The sequence below is a fragment of the Python bivittatus genome, unplaced genomic scaffold (assembly GCF_059951505.1).
Source record: "Python bivittatus isolate LINGU-HERP-01145 unplaced genomic scaffold, Pbiv_v1 ctg000480_np1212, whole genome shotgun sequence".
NCBI classification, from domain to species: domain Eukaryota; kingdom Metazoa; phylum Chordata; class Lepidosauria; order Squamata; family Pythonidae; genus Python; species Python bivittatus.
Window position 1 is genome coordinate 60,042,907 of NW_028277075.1, and position 14,760 is coordinate 60,057,666.

The window sequence follows — 14,760 nt, forward strand, 5'->3', positions numbered from 1 at the left end:
CAGGAGGAAAATAATCCTATTTCAGAGCATTGCAGAATTTGGGCTGTCTGCACAAGTCATGACCACAAGTCAGACAGCAGTATGAGAACCACAGAAGTGGCTCCTGGAGCAAGGATCCATTTTTCCCTGCATGAGATAGCATTCAATGTATGCTATTCAAAACTAGGGGCTACAAACGTTCAACTGAAGTAACCTATAAGGGAATGGAATGTTACAATTTGGCATTATTAAGAACTCATCTAAGACTACAGAGTTTTCCATGGTTGGTGCACATCTGGTATTCTGTGAACAAAATGTAGATAAAATTGGACTGTTCATTGAAGTGTATACTAAAATAATCAAATTAGCACTTCATGTATCTAGCTAAAATGTTTGTCTGCTTGATCTATGTTTTGGTATGCATTAGGAACAGCATAGGCTGACTTTTTCACTGGAATTCTACAGAAATTCAGAGAAGTTATATTTTAGTTCTCTATCTAGACACATTTGTGTTCTTGGGTGGTTTCCCATTCTTTCTGGGCTGAAATGATTTTTTTCTTCCCCTTGCCTTCCTTAGCCATTTTTTGGTGGTAGCACAAGCATTAATCAAATTTCAGGGAAGATTAAATCAGGAGAAGAAGTGCTGGCAAGTCTTGATGGACACTGGGTAAGAAATCATAATATTCTTTATTGACAGTTTTAAAATGTATGCATGAATTGGAGACACTGAAGAGCTCCCTTTGGAATAATGCTGTGTTCCATGCTGCTTCCATACGGAGCTCAATTTAAAAGAAAAACAAGTGGTTCTGGAATAAAAGTAGATGCATCCAACAGCTGTATTTGCTGAGGTGTAGATCTAGCTGTCCTGGTTGTCTCTGTTGGCCCTAATTCTGAAATCTTAGTTTGATTTCAATCTAACAAATGAACATCAATCAAAATCCAGTGTGGGAATCAGTAGTAGTAATTCGCACTCTTCCCAGTATCTCAGCACAGATATTGAACACTTCAGCTTCCCAAGCATAGTATAGCTTCAGAGTATTCATGTGATGGATCCCAGGTTGGAGTGCTTTGCCTGGGAATTCCTTAAGTAGTTAACAGACTTCAGATTCTTTTTGACATGATAATGCCCTTACCATTTGACTTGCATGTTCTTTACTTGGACAGGCCTAAGAACAATTACTGCTAATAATAATATTTATATGGCTGCCCACTCACATTAAATGACTCTGGGTGGTTAACACAATAAAATATCAATGCAATCACAAACTCAATAAATAAAACACACCAAAAAGGAAAAAAAAATGGCCACCAGTCAAACAACAAATTCATACAATTCACGAGTTCAACCACCTCCTGACCCCCACACTGAGAGAAAAGGCAGATCTTAAGGTCTTTGTGGAAGGCCAGCAGTGTTCAGGCTAATCTACTCTTGAGAGGAAGGGTGTTCCAAAGGGCAGGCCCTGCTACAGAGAAGACATGCTTCCTAGGTCCCTCCAGGTTATACTTTTTAATTGATAGGATCTAGAGCATGCTCCTTTTGCCTGATATGATGGAGTGGGTAGACAAAATCAGAGAAAGGCATTTCCTCAAATATCCGAGCCCCATGCTATGAAAGCCTTATTGGCAACAATCACACCTTGAATTGCACCCAAAGGACTATTGGGAGCCAGTGCAGCTTGTGAAAGAAAGGTGTAATATGGGCATACCAAGACAGGTCCATAATTGCTCATGTTGCTGAACTCTGGACCAATTGCAGCTTTTGGATGTTCTTTAAAGGCAACCCGATGTAGAGTGCATTGCAGTAATCCATTTGGGAGGTGACCAAAGCATGAGCACCTGTGTGCAGTGTGTCCTGATCCAGGAAATGGTACAATTGATACACAACACAAAGTTGTGCAAAAGCTTTCCTGCTCACAGCTGCCACCAACTCCTTGAACAAGAGCCATGAATCCAAGAGAACCCCAGATGGCATACGGTTCTGTCTGGGGCAGTGCAGCCCCATCCAAATGGAAAATCATCAGATCTGGATCCTAAAATCCAGAGCCACTTGGTCATGTCTGGGTTGAGTTGAAGCCTATTCTTTCCCATCCAGACCCCCATAGCCTCCAGACACTGAAAGGGAGCTTCCACAGCATGACTTGGTCAGGGGCAGAAATACACAACTGGGTATCACAGATTACTAATGGTTTCATGTAGATGTTAAATAGGAGCGAGGAGAGCGTCAAACCCTGAGGATCCCCACAAAAAAGGGGATTGTAGACTAAATCTCCATTAACACCAATTGGAGCTGACCCCTGATAAGCAGGAGAACCAGCACAAGACTCTGTCCCCGACTCCTAAATCCCAGAGCCATTCCAAAAGGATACCATGATTGATTGGGTCTCTGAATCCAGTACCCATTCTTTGGCATTCTTGTTTTATCAGGCCTTCTACTCACTTTTGGTCTCAAATAATGTTTTATGGGCCAGCTTCAGGTCTCTCCAAGAATGTTCTGGAGTTGTCCACAGCATCCAGGGCAGTCACTTTCCCACTGGTATCAAACTAATTCCAGTACACTCTCCCATATGCAAACTGAAAGGGGAAGAATCCAAGATTGGGTATGCAATCACCCAGTAAGGAAACAGCAAATGGGGCAATACCAAGTCCCAGTTTTTAGAGTCTTCATTAACTTTTCCATGGGCCATTTGATGATCATAATAGACAGGTACCAGATGTACAATTCATAGCTTTGTCATCCGAGTTGAAGTTTGTGCCAGCATTTGTAAAAACCTCACTTGTCTATTCTATTAAATAGGTCTATTGAGACCTGACTCACAGACTATCATGTCCTATCTTTATAAAATGACTTGATATAAATATGTACATAAATAAAATGCAGGTGTGGTTGCTCATAGGAACTAGTAAGTTCAAGTCCCAATGTTGCAGACATCTTGGTAACACAGAGGTTTGGAGCTTCTTTCAAATTGGTGTAGAATCTTCATTGGAAGTGCCCTTGGTCTAATAATACAGGTAGTCCTCAAGTTATGACCATTCTTTACATTGCTAAGTGATGTGGTCATAAAGTCCTCATTTTATGACCACATTGCTTAGCAATGGCAATCCCAGACCCAATTGCAGTCATAATTCAAGGACTACCTGTACTACGTTGGTTCTTTTGCAAATACCATTAATAAATAAACCTGATATATGACTCCAAGTATCTGAGATTTGCCAAAATAATGTAAGGTAAGTTCTTGTCCCAAAGATATTATCATTTATAATTCAGCAGTGGAGGAAATAATGAAGTAGGAGAAGATAAGGAAAAGAATGGTGTATTAATAAAGACGAATGGAATTCTTTAACTTAGTTGTTACTAAGTTAATCCTGTCTCAAGATGTCTCCTGCTTGTTTGGAACTAGCACTAAATTCTGTAATTGTTTTTGGGTTTTTCAGGATGGTGAAGTATATATAAATGATCTGAAAAATGGCAGTACAGATATATTTTGGAACCCGACCAGTGAAGTCCGAAAGCAAAGACTGAAGCGTCACATTGTATTGTTTGAAGAGCAGACAGAATTTGAATCTGAGAGGTAAGGTAGGCAGGCTGATTTCAGAAAGTAATGGGAAAAAATGTGACTACCTTTGATTGCATTCTGTGCAGTCTAGTTTTACAAAATTTGACTCATGCTCTTTTATATTAGATTATGAATTGGTATTTTGAACATGGATTCAGAGGAAATTAAATTTGCGGTGGTTTCTCTTAGATGATGCAGTGGAAATTTTTGAACCAAATCTTAGCCAAATATGAATTTATTCCTTTTTTATTAATTGGATTAATATGTGGTTCTCTTATCCTTCTGCTAGGGTCAATACCAATGGAATTATCCTTTCATCTATCAATATGTTTTGTTTATTATTTATTTTATTAACTTAATAAGGCTGCCCAAGTCTGTGATGACTCTCGGCAGCGTACAGTAAAGTCAATCCTAAAATACTATTTAAAAACCCAAACATCTGGAGGAAAAAAAACCATTCAAAACAATAAAGCACATAGCACCCACCACTCACTCTAACCCAAGGCCAGGGGGAAGAGACAAGATTTCAGAGCTTTTTTAAACATGCTAAGGAGGAGGCCAGTGTCTCTAGGGCAAGTTTGTGTTCCAGGGGGCAGATACTGTGACAGAGAAAGTACGCTTCCTAAGTCCCATCAGGTGACACTGCTCAGTGGAAGGGATCTGGAACGTGCCAACTCTGCCTGATTGTACAGAGTGGGCAGAAGCTATAGAAGACAGATGATCCTTTAGATAACCATTTTCTATACCATAAAGGGCTTTATGGGTGAAAACCAACACCTTGAATTGGACTCAGAAGTCTACAGGTACTGCAACACATAATTGCCCATGCCACCACATTCTGGATCACCTCTTTCAAGTGGTTTTCTGGGGCAGCCACACAGACAGTGCATTGCACAAGATGACCAAAGCATGAGTGAGTGTCTGAAGGGCTTCTCAATCCAGGTAAGGGCACAATCAGTGCCCAAGATGGATTTGTGTGAAGCCCCTCTTAGCCACAGCTGTACCTGATTCTTGAGCAGGAGCTGGGAGTGCAAGAAGATCCCATATTGCACACACCCAAAGGCGGACGGGCAACCCCATTTGAGACAAAAGATTAAACTTCCCCAGCTGTGGGGAGCCCATTCAGAGCAACTCAAGCCTTATCAGGATTGAACTTGAGCTTCTTCCTTGCCATCCAGACTCCCATGGCTTCCAGATGCTCAGACAAGATCTTGACCTTATCATCTGGTCAGCTTGGGCCCTGAGCTACCCCACACATCAGAGGCCTCAGACTTATTGCCACAATGTAATCTCTAATATGGGCTCTTACTCATGCTCAGTTGGATTCACTACCATCTTCTCCAGATATGCTCTGCAGTACATTACTCTGTTAATGATAGTAATTGGGACCAGAATTTCCTTTGCTCAGCAATGCAGTTGTAAAATACAACATCACGTGACTACATCACTTAGCAACAGCAATCCCGGCAGTCTCCACTGGCATCATTAAGGGAGGACTGTGGGCCATTAAGCAAGGATTTCCTCACAACTTCCTGGCAGCTTCCAACAAGCAAGTCAATGGGGAAGCTGGCAGGAAGTCGTGAGTCCAGGGCAACTTGCAAGCAGGCTGGCGGGCAAGTAAGTGGCTGCTGTGGTGTGAGCACGGCTCGGTATGGGATAGGCACTCTGGAGGGTGAGAGTGTGTGTAAATGGCTGCTGCAGTGCTGTGCAAGCCTGGCCAGACCAGTGATGGCTGCTGCTGGGGGCAGGAGGGTGCATAAGTGGCTGCTGCAGCCTGGCACAAGTGCAGCTGGGCCAGGGATGGCTGCTGCTGGGGGAATCTCATACTCTGTAGCTGGGCTTTTCAGCAGAAAAAACAGGGAATGGGAGTGACTTACAGGGGCGACTTGTGACCTTCCCTGCAAACTTCCCCATTGACTTTGCATGTAGGAAGCCAGCAAGGAAGGTTGCAAATGAAGATCACATGACTGTGGGACACTGCAATCTTTGTAAGTGCGAGCTGGTTGCCAAGTACCTAGATTGCGATCATGTGACTGTGAAGGCACTTGACGGCCGGAACTTCAAGGACTGATCATAAGTAGTCACTGAATGAGTAGTCATTAACCAAGGACTACCTGTATGCATCCCTCTGGCATTTCAGAAGGTTCAGTAACATTACTTAACCAAGTTTCCGGAGCTCTTTTTCATTTCCACTGAACTGTATGGCTATCCTGGCTTTCTGACTATCCTTATGGTTGACTGTTTTTAGACTCTGGCAGCATGTAACCAGTGCAATCAGCAAAGGAGACCAGCACAAGGCAACTCAAGAAAAGTTTGTGTTGGAAGAGGAACAGAGACATGCAGCACGAGAACGGAAGGAGAGTGGAGCAGAGTGGAAGCCCTTGCTCTTCTGGCGTAATGCTGCCACAAACGAATGGCACTACAAATATGAAGAGTGAGTGACTTGTAATAGAACTTTTCAGATTGTGTTCCATGTCCATAAGGGCCCGCAAGAACTTGATGGGCTTTTGTGGGAGACTCGGGGCAACAAGAAAGAAGTTCACTTGAACACAGCCAGTTTTCTATCACTAGAGCTTGCCTCTTGATCAGAGTGCCAGAACGTTTTTTGTTAACTAACAAGTTCCACGCCCTGAAAAAGTTTGAAAACCCCTGAGTTAGAGGATGTGGTGATTAAAAGCTGTCTGTCCAGATATACTGTGTACAAATCTAAACCAGCATCCCCCTCATTCAAGGGGATGCTAAGAATCGTGAGGAATGGCAAAACATGTGGAGCCCTCATCACACTACAATCCACAACTGTAACATTTAAATTACTATAAAATGATTTATTACAACTAAGAGGTAGAGAACCTCCAGCTGGGTTTAGGGGTATTATACTAATTATTCTAAAAATGCACATGCCATCCTTCAAAACAAAGTTCTCTTGGGCACTTTACAAATGTTTTATGATCATAATTTATTATGTAACTGAAACAGTGACTAAAATGTATATCAAATCAACAGTTATAAACAGAGGTGAAATTAATTAAGGAACTCCATTGTAACATAAAAGTTAGTGTGAAAACATTAATATATTAAAAGGCCTGGAAGATTTAAAGACATCTTTGACTGGAAAGTAAATAAAGGAGGTGCTAGGCAGGCCTTAACTGAGGAAGGGCTTCCAGGGCTGGTGCCCTGGATTTCTCCTCCAGAAAAGTAGTACCAATCTGTAATTAGGCCTCACCTGTATAATCATAGTCAGGAACCAGAAGCAACCGTTTTTTGTCCTTGTTCTTTTTTGCTCATTAGAAGCCTGTGTAATCAAAGGTCCTTTTCATTGCTCAAGGGTTTCCTCCTCTGTGTTTTCCTCGCTATTGTGATTGCGTAGAACTTCTTGGAAACTTTGGGAAACTTTTTTTCTTCTTACATTTTCATAAAGTCTGTTACATTATCCCATAGATTTTCCAATTGTTTTTTGCTTTAATCTGTTCCTTGCACTTACTTTACATTCAGATCAAATCTTGGTAGCAAACACATTCTCTTTAATTTTATAACACCAATAATTTATGGTTTATTCCGTAGTCTGTTCCTGGAGGTATCCTGGCTGACTAGATGGCATTTCTCCATCTTCAGTTCCTTATGATGTAGTCAGTTTGATTCTAGTATTGTTTATCCAGTGATACTGAGTTGTAGAGTCTGCATTTATATTGTTTGAAGCTGGAGTTGGCAAAGAAATGAGGGATTCTCTTTTTAAAACTATATTAACCTGTCTCCTGCCTTATTGTGTTTACCCAATTCAGATTTTTGTATAATTCCAGATTCTACCATTTCTTCAACTTTTGCATTCCGATGAGCTGTTAGTAGTATTTTGTTCTTTCTAGATACTGCATTTATCATCTCTTGCGATATGCCATATAATTCATCAGTGTCTTCCATCATCTCATCTGTAGTAGGTGCCTACATTTCTATAACATTGATGTGACTGGATCTCCGCAAATTCTAATTAATATTATGCTGTTGCTTATTGGGTTATAGCTAAGCATGTACTTAGTGATATTCTTTTTGAATAACATTGCTATTCCATTTCTCTGTATGGTCTCATGCCCTGAATAGGTTGTCATGTAATCATCTGATTTAAAGTGACATTTTCTGATCCACCTGAGTTCAGTAATGAGCATGTGTATTACTACTTGTAAATCTGGTGGATATTTTATAAGCTTCTTTTTTGTTAAAGCTTAAGGCCTTGGGATCCTTTGAATGATATTGCCCAGTATGAGAAGGATGGCATACTTCAAACCATGCAGAGGCACTTATCCAACAGAATGTCAACTCACAAGAACATGTGCATCAGTAACCAGGTTGCACGACACAAGGTAATTAGCACTCCCCCAGGAAGCTCACAGCTCTGCTGGCAGTGAGTATTTTCCACAATGTTTGGAAAATTAGAGTGCTTTTCTCCAATCTCGTTCCTGAATGGTGAAAACCCCAATCACAGACTGTGGTTCCACAGTCAGTTCGCCATAAGTACATTCCAAAGCAAGTGTGGAATAATGTAATCTCAACATAGATACAAGGAGATATGGAGTTAGGCAATATAATAATAATCAGTGGTTGATTTGCAGGATTTTAAAACTGGTGCGTTTACATGGCTTATTGGAAATTTTTTCTCCTCACCACAACTTTGAAGCTCCTCCAGAATAATGTGGGAGAGGATTTGTTCAGATTAAGATGGTGGGTAGATACAAAACTTGAAGAAGTACAAAGAAAACTTAAAGGAAAAAAACATTCATGACAGCTGAGCACGCTCTGTAAAAGTGAAACCTTATAAAACAAAAATGGAAAACTAGAAGAAAGGGAGATGGAATCGGGTATCCTGGAGGAAGCATGGAAGGTTACCTGTAACCTCTTTCAAAACACTCCTGTTAGAAGATCAGACTATGCTGTAACATGTTGTTGCAGGCTCCCACTTGTAGTGCTTCCATTGTCCAGGTGTAGATTTAAATCCTTTTGTAGTGCCATAATGTGGAGAATCTCAAAGTCCATCAAGAAAACTTTTTTTTATTTCAGTTGATAATTTGGCAAAAAAGCAATCTCCAGTAGAGGAGTTCAGTCCAGATGTGTACTAATTCTTAAATTCTATAGCATACCTAAATTCTGTAGCTTATATTTTATGAGCTGGTTGGTATTTCTTTACATTCAGAGGTCTACTAATGTTTGTCGACGCCGCAAAGCCAGTGATCAACCATCCAACAATAGCCAGAACACTGAAAGTAGCTGTTCAACGCCAGAGTCTGTACAGGAACTCTCAGATGATGATGGTAAGTACTGTATTTTGCAAGCTCTAATATTGCCTACTTACTCTCACTACCTCTAACTATGACTTGTTGCTAAGTCACAATGGCTCATCAGCCTTTCTTAGCCTGATGCCTTCAAGATGCTATTTTGGGACAGTTAGAATTATAATTCAGCATATCTGAAACGCACTAGTTTAGGGAAGGCTTAACCATTTTATCTTGGGCATAGTGCTCCTTGAATAACATTAAATAACCCAGGTTTTTCTACAGTTGGAGATAAATTGGCTAGATTAAAGAAAAATATTCTCCTTGGTTTAAAGTTTCAGAGGCCAGAATCGATTTTTGAAAAGTCTTTTTAATATTTTACATCAGCCTCCCCAACCTAGTCCCTTCCAGATACATTTGACTTTAATTCCCATAATTTCCTGTCAGCCTGTTCTTTTATTTGTTGACGTTTCAGTATATCTGGAAGGCACCAGGTCGAGGAAAGCTCTTTTAGTATAGTACATTGACTTATGGTCTCTAGAATAAATATAAATTAGACAAAGTAATATTTTTAATGAGATAGCATTGTTTGTAGCATGACCTCTTAGTACAGTTTTAGATTTTAAACCCCAGTACTTTCCTCCTAGTAGGGTTCAAAACATGCAGTTACTGTATTTGTTTTTGTGTGGTAGTTCATATGCTACAGTTGGGCCAGGTTTTTAAGATACAGCAGCTACCTTCATAAGGTATATGTGAGTCTTTTCCTTGCACAGATCTGCAATCAGTATATCAATGGGGGGCAGGGTAAAAATGATGACATGGCTTATATGCATCAGCTGTCATGACCCAAATACATAATTGCATCATTTGAGCAATGGCATCATAATACATGTATCATTTTGACCACATCGTGGCTTGTTAGAGACGCTGCTGTCTGCAAGATCTAGAATAATTTCAGTGTCCAGTGAATTTAAAATTAGGTGTGTGGTCCATTCCAGTTTTTATATTGCCTTTCATTATGTATAAGGAAATCCTCTACAGAGAAGGGAAAATATTTTTTAAAAAATAGGAAAAAAAATGTAATACTAGATTCCTTTCTTTTCCCCAAAGCGCATTGTGAAATCCTATCACTTAATTCGTCATTTCACACAGGCCTTGGAAGTCCATGTACTCAATGTGGGAAGGAAACCAGCCACTTGAAGGAAATTCACACTGCTGTCTTATCGCTTCAAAGAGCCCAGCAGGACATACATAGGTATGATATTTCGTTATGAATGCAATGATTTGTCAGACCTTCAGTTACCTTTTCCACAGTATTTATACAAAAGGAGCTTATGAGAATACATTGGACGGGCTCCTTTGGTATAGGCTCCAGGGAGAGGAGCTGCTACGAATCCATGTGCCATTTCGATGGGGCCTGAGAGAGGAAGACAGGCTGCCCAGGACAGGAGCTGAATTTTTTAGACTTCATCAAGCATGAATGAAAGAAATGTTATTGTCGTTGATCCAACAGGAAAGTAAAGCCAGCAAGTGTTTTTAATCACATCATATTGTATTTGAAGCTCCTCAAGATGTGGATTTTGGGGCAAAAAAAATAGCAGCTTTGGCAGGAGTGGGGGTTCTTGTTCACTTGCAAAATGGCTGCCATGGTGGATGTAGCCAAGGGCAAACCATTTTACCTTGAATATTGTGGACATTTAAAAACAAAGCCCTGGCAACAGCTACCCACCTTGCCTATTTAAAAAAAAACACAACATATCTGGTTTTTTTGAAAAAATAATTCAAATGAAAAAGTAGTGTGAGGCAGAGGGCCTGGCAGACACCAAAAGAAATGTTCACAGCAGGTGCTCCATTGTGGGCGCTAGGAATGAAGCTAGTTGACACAAAATCATAAACTCTGGTTTATAATTCACCCTGGCAGGGGTTCACACAAGCTGTGAACCACAAACAAGGCACAGGTGGACTTACCGTATTATATGTACCCAATCAAACAGAAGCAGCATGCTTTTAGAAGTACTCTGGGGGGGGGGCAGTCTACTCAGCTTTGCCGCAAAGGTTAGAGTTCTGCAAAGAGAGCTACTGTTGAAGGTCTGACATTACTTTGGGTCCTTTTTAAGAAAAAAGAAGTATGTGCCTAGGCTTTAAATTCTGCACGGATGCTTCACTTTTTCTGTAGGATCTGTATCTGTCAGTAACAGCTGGTGATTGTTTGAATAATAATGGCTTGACTTTTTCTTCCAGAAACCTCACTGCTCTGAGCAAGGAATCTTTCTACAGGAGGGGCTCACCCCAAAATCTTGTGGACTCTCGCTGTTGGTTTCTTCTCTGCATCTTTCTAACTTGTCAGCTCTTCATTAATTATGTGTTCAAATAAAACACTGCATCGGGCAGCAATAAAAGTGACGAGCTGCAGAAATGGGGAGACTTAATTGCAAGGGGCCCTTTGAGGCACCAAGCACTTTAATACACAGCCAGGAGTGGAAGGGAAGAGAGAGCCAGGTTAAGCAGGGAACCTGCATAGGTTTGTTCTTAAGATCAGTGTCATTGCCTTTTTCCATGTACATCCACAAGGACCTCTTTACCTGTATGGGCCTTAATGCTAAAGCCAAATGTAGCTTGAATTGTGCAATTTTGTTTTCTATGTCTTGCCATTTTTCTGACGCAATTAAAATTGATCAGCCAGTATTGGTGCCCCCTTTGAAGCACTGTATGCATCTACTTCTTTTGTAAAATGGTTCCCACTGGCTTGTTTTATATCTCTTCTGTGGTTGGGGGAGGACATTTTTGCATCCATTGAAATGTCTTCCAGAATCAGTTAATTTGCATACATTAAGTAACCATGTGAAAATTAAGCCAATGGGTATAGACAGCAGTTTCATGGGTCTTCTGGTGTGTGCTCTCACTTCTCAAATCTCTAAAAATAGTGCATCACATTCCATAAATATGTGCAATTTCTTATAGCCTGCCACTTTTAGGAAATTGGAGGCCTTCAAGGTGCGACCAGTGATGCCCTAAATTATTGTCAGTGAGCCAGATAGGCCTGCTTATGTATCAGTTTTGTTTTTTTAATCTGGGTTGCAAAAATCCAGATGTTTGCTGGAAAGCAGCCAGGACTTTTGCAGCCTAGGTATGGTAGCCCTAATACACACACACACACATTTGATTAAGAAATAATAAGCGTTGTAGAAAAGAATGCCTCTAAACTGTATTATTATTCTGAGATGAGCATATAAGCACTGTGTCTATAGGTAATTTTGTATGTCACAAAACCCCTAAAGTACTGGGATTCACTGGGATTCTGTTTTGCCACCCAGAGACCTTTTATCTATTGAAGCACACAGACAGATATGCGAGCAGTTGCAAATCACTGCTTCTACATACTTCTAAAGTGATTACTTGCAACCAATTTGTTCTGTTTCCCCGCATTTTCTATCAAGGACAATTGCTAGTATTACATAATACCCCACTCTCCTTTATAGGGCTGACCGACTGATTGAAGGCATCCTTCAAATCTTGTGTGCTCTTAGGTACATTTACAGGAACAGTAAGAGTTTGCCACTGCATCCTCCAAATCTGTTGATAGTCTTCCTATTTTTACACCATTTTTAAAAGATTTGCAATATTTTATGTAGAAATGCAGCCAGTACTAAGCTTTTCTTTTTCTGGCCTGAAGTAGTTCCAAGTGGTAAGTATATTACACACACACACACACGCACATACACACACACTGTATATAAATATGTATGTATGTATGTATACAGCCTTAAAATATTTAGTGGTGTTGCCAGTCTGGGCTAACTTTCAATGTAAATGTTTCCAGATTTTTAACTATGTTCTTTGTGATGTTCCCATGTTAGGGGACAATTTGTGCTTGATACATTGAAATAAATTACATAATTTTCATTACAACTTCTTATGGCTGAATCACTGTACATGGAGCATGTCTTTATGTTCTACTCAACACATTTCTTGAGACACTTTAAAATCAAATGGTAAATACCAGGCACATCACATGGATGCTGTCTGCTAGAATCTAGCAACAAATTCAACTTTTCACCGAGTGGTTTTATTTTCTAGCAGCCATGTTATGCAAACCCAGCACAAAGACTGCTTCCAGATAAAAAAGAAACCTTCCAAACCTTCTGTCTGTTTTATTCCAACTAGTAATAATTGAAGTAATGGAATTAGGGATCACATGCCACTGTGGCCAAAATATCAACCCCAGGCAGATAGTTTACATTCTGTTCTATTGGAGTGATTTCACCAAGTTTGGCAGCACTGTATTGTGCAACCGTACCCCGTAGTCTGCATTGTATGAAAGTAGGTTCACCCACTGCACTAACTCATAGTCTGCTAAATTATGGTTTAGCGAATGAGCCACAAAGGCTAGACTCATTTAACACTGTAAAACCAAATAAGTACTTTCACAGATTGGGACATGAAAGGTTCATTTTCTCTATTGAAAAGAGCTTCAAGTAGAATGTGGTGATCTAAGTTAATGCTTAACTTCCTTGAAGGAAGTTTATATCAGATAACAACCAATGATATTGGTAGGGGCTGTTGTTCAGGTCTAAGTTAATTTTAAAAAATAAATGCTGGCCATGAGGGTCAGATCCAAGTTTGCATCCATTTTGTTCTTCCAATAACGCATCACGTTACACAAAGAATCCTTTTCCTCCTCTTCCTTTCCTTCCCAAAATCTACCTGGAATTCTTTTCCGATATTCCAGAACAGATTTGAAGAACACCAAGCAGATAAACTGCCAAGATAGTGCGACATAAACACCTTTTGCATTTGTGTCTTGTATGTTCATAGTAGGCCTTCTGTTGCATCAACTACTGGGTAAGGTCATCCACTGGCATAGGCTTAAGGATCATCAGTATGATGATAATACTCAGTTGAACTTTTTGGCCCCACAATGATGCCAACGTGCTTTCCCAGCACCTGGAAGTTGTACTGGTCTGGATGGGGAAGAACTGGCTTCAGCTCAACCCTATCAAGACTGGCTGTGGGTTTTAGGGCCCCCTGGGTCTAGTGACTTTCCATCATTAATCCTGAATGAGGTTACACTCCCCCACTCAGAGTCGGTGCGCAATCTGTGGGTTCTCTTGGACTCCCAGCTCCTGCTTGAGGAGCTGGTGGCAGCCATAGCCAGGAGAGCTTTTGCACAAATGTATCCTGTAAGCCAGTTCAGCCCATTGCTGGATCCTACTCAAGGTCACTCATGCCTTAGTCACTTCCTGATGGGACTATTGCAACACGCTCTACATGGGACTGCCCTTGAAGAGCATCTGGAAGCTCCAGCAGGCCCAGAGTGCAGCAGCGTGTGGTGCACCCATGTGATGCTGCTAGTAGTGAGCCACACTGGCTCCCAGTAGGCTTCTGGGTGCAATTCAAGGTGCTGGCTGTCACTTGGGACAAGATTAGTGGTGAAGCCACCTCTCTCCAGTGTTTTCTGCCCACCTCACCAGATCGGGCAGAGTGGGAACACAGAGCAACAGATGTGAAATAAAAAGTAAGAAAATATTATGCTGATACAACCCAACCCACTGAATTGCACCTTGCATCTTTCATTCCTTGTTATAAAAAGAACTTATGTCCTTTTTAAATTTTATTATTTTTATTTATTTTATGTATTTCCTTCTTTTCTAGTCGGATCTAAGGGTACGCTTTTATCTGCCCCTGTACGTTACCGAGACGACCTTTCCCACCATCCTGGAGTTTATTCCAAAGCCCTCCCAGATAGAATAGGCTTTTCTCCCCCGCTGAAAGCAGGCGAGAGACCATTCCCTTCCCCTACCTTCACACACACCCCTCAACCACCCCGAAGCGCACGGCATTTAAAGACCAAGCAATTAACGTGGTATAAATATTGACAAACCGGCTCTGGGCCACGTGGGGGCGGGCGCTGCAAGAGCCGAGGCTGCCACAGACTGAAAGCGAGACAGTAATCGGAACTGGAAGCGAGC

The 14,760-nt window shown here is 41.0% G+C and overlaps 1 protein-coding gene across 3 annotated transcripts in view; it reads left to right on the forward strand.

Annotated features, from left to right (window-relative positions):
- The window catches only part of OSBPL5 (oxysterol binding protein like 5), a 174,766-nt gene extending 162,076 nt beyond the window's left edge, over positions 1-12,690 (forward strand). For 2 of the 3 annotated variants that reach the window (XM_088146039.1, XM_088146040.1), the window contains exons 16-22: positions 557-646; positions 3,412-3,548; positions 5,782-5,967; positions 7,747-7,885; positions 8,713-8,830; positions 9,902-10,046; positions 11,033-12,690. In XM_088146039.1, the coding sequence (XP_088002165.1) occupies positions 557-646; positions 3,412-3,548; positions 5,782-5,967; positions 7,747-7,885; positions 8,713-8,830; positions 9,902-10,046; positions 11,033-11,165 (948 nt within the window). In that variant the 3' untranslated portion in view covers positions 11,166-12,690. The remainder of the gene's footprint in view (positions 1-556; positions 647-3,411; positions 3,549-5,781; positions 5,968-7,746; positions 7,886-8,712; positions 8,831-9,901; positions 10,047-11,032) is intronic. The other variant, XM_088146041.1, reaches the window with a different exon arrangement.
- Positions 12,691-14,760: the final 2,070 nt, after the last annotated feature.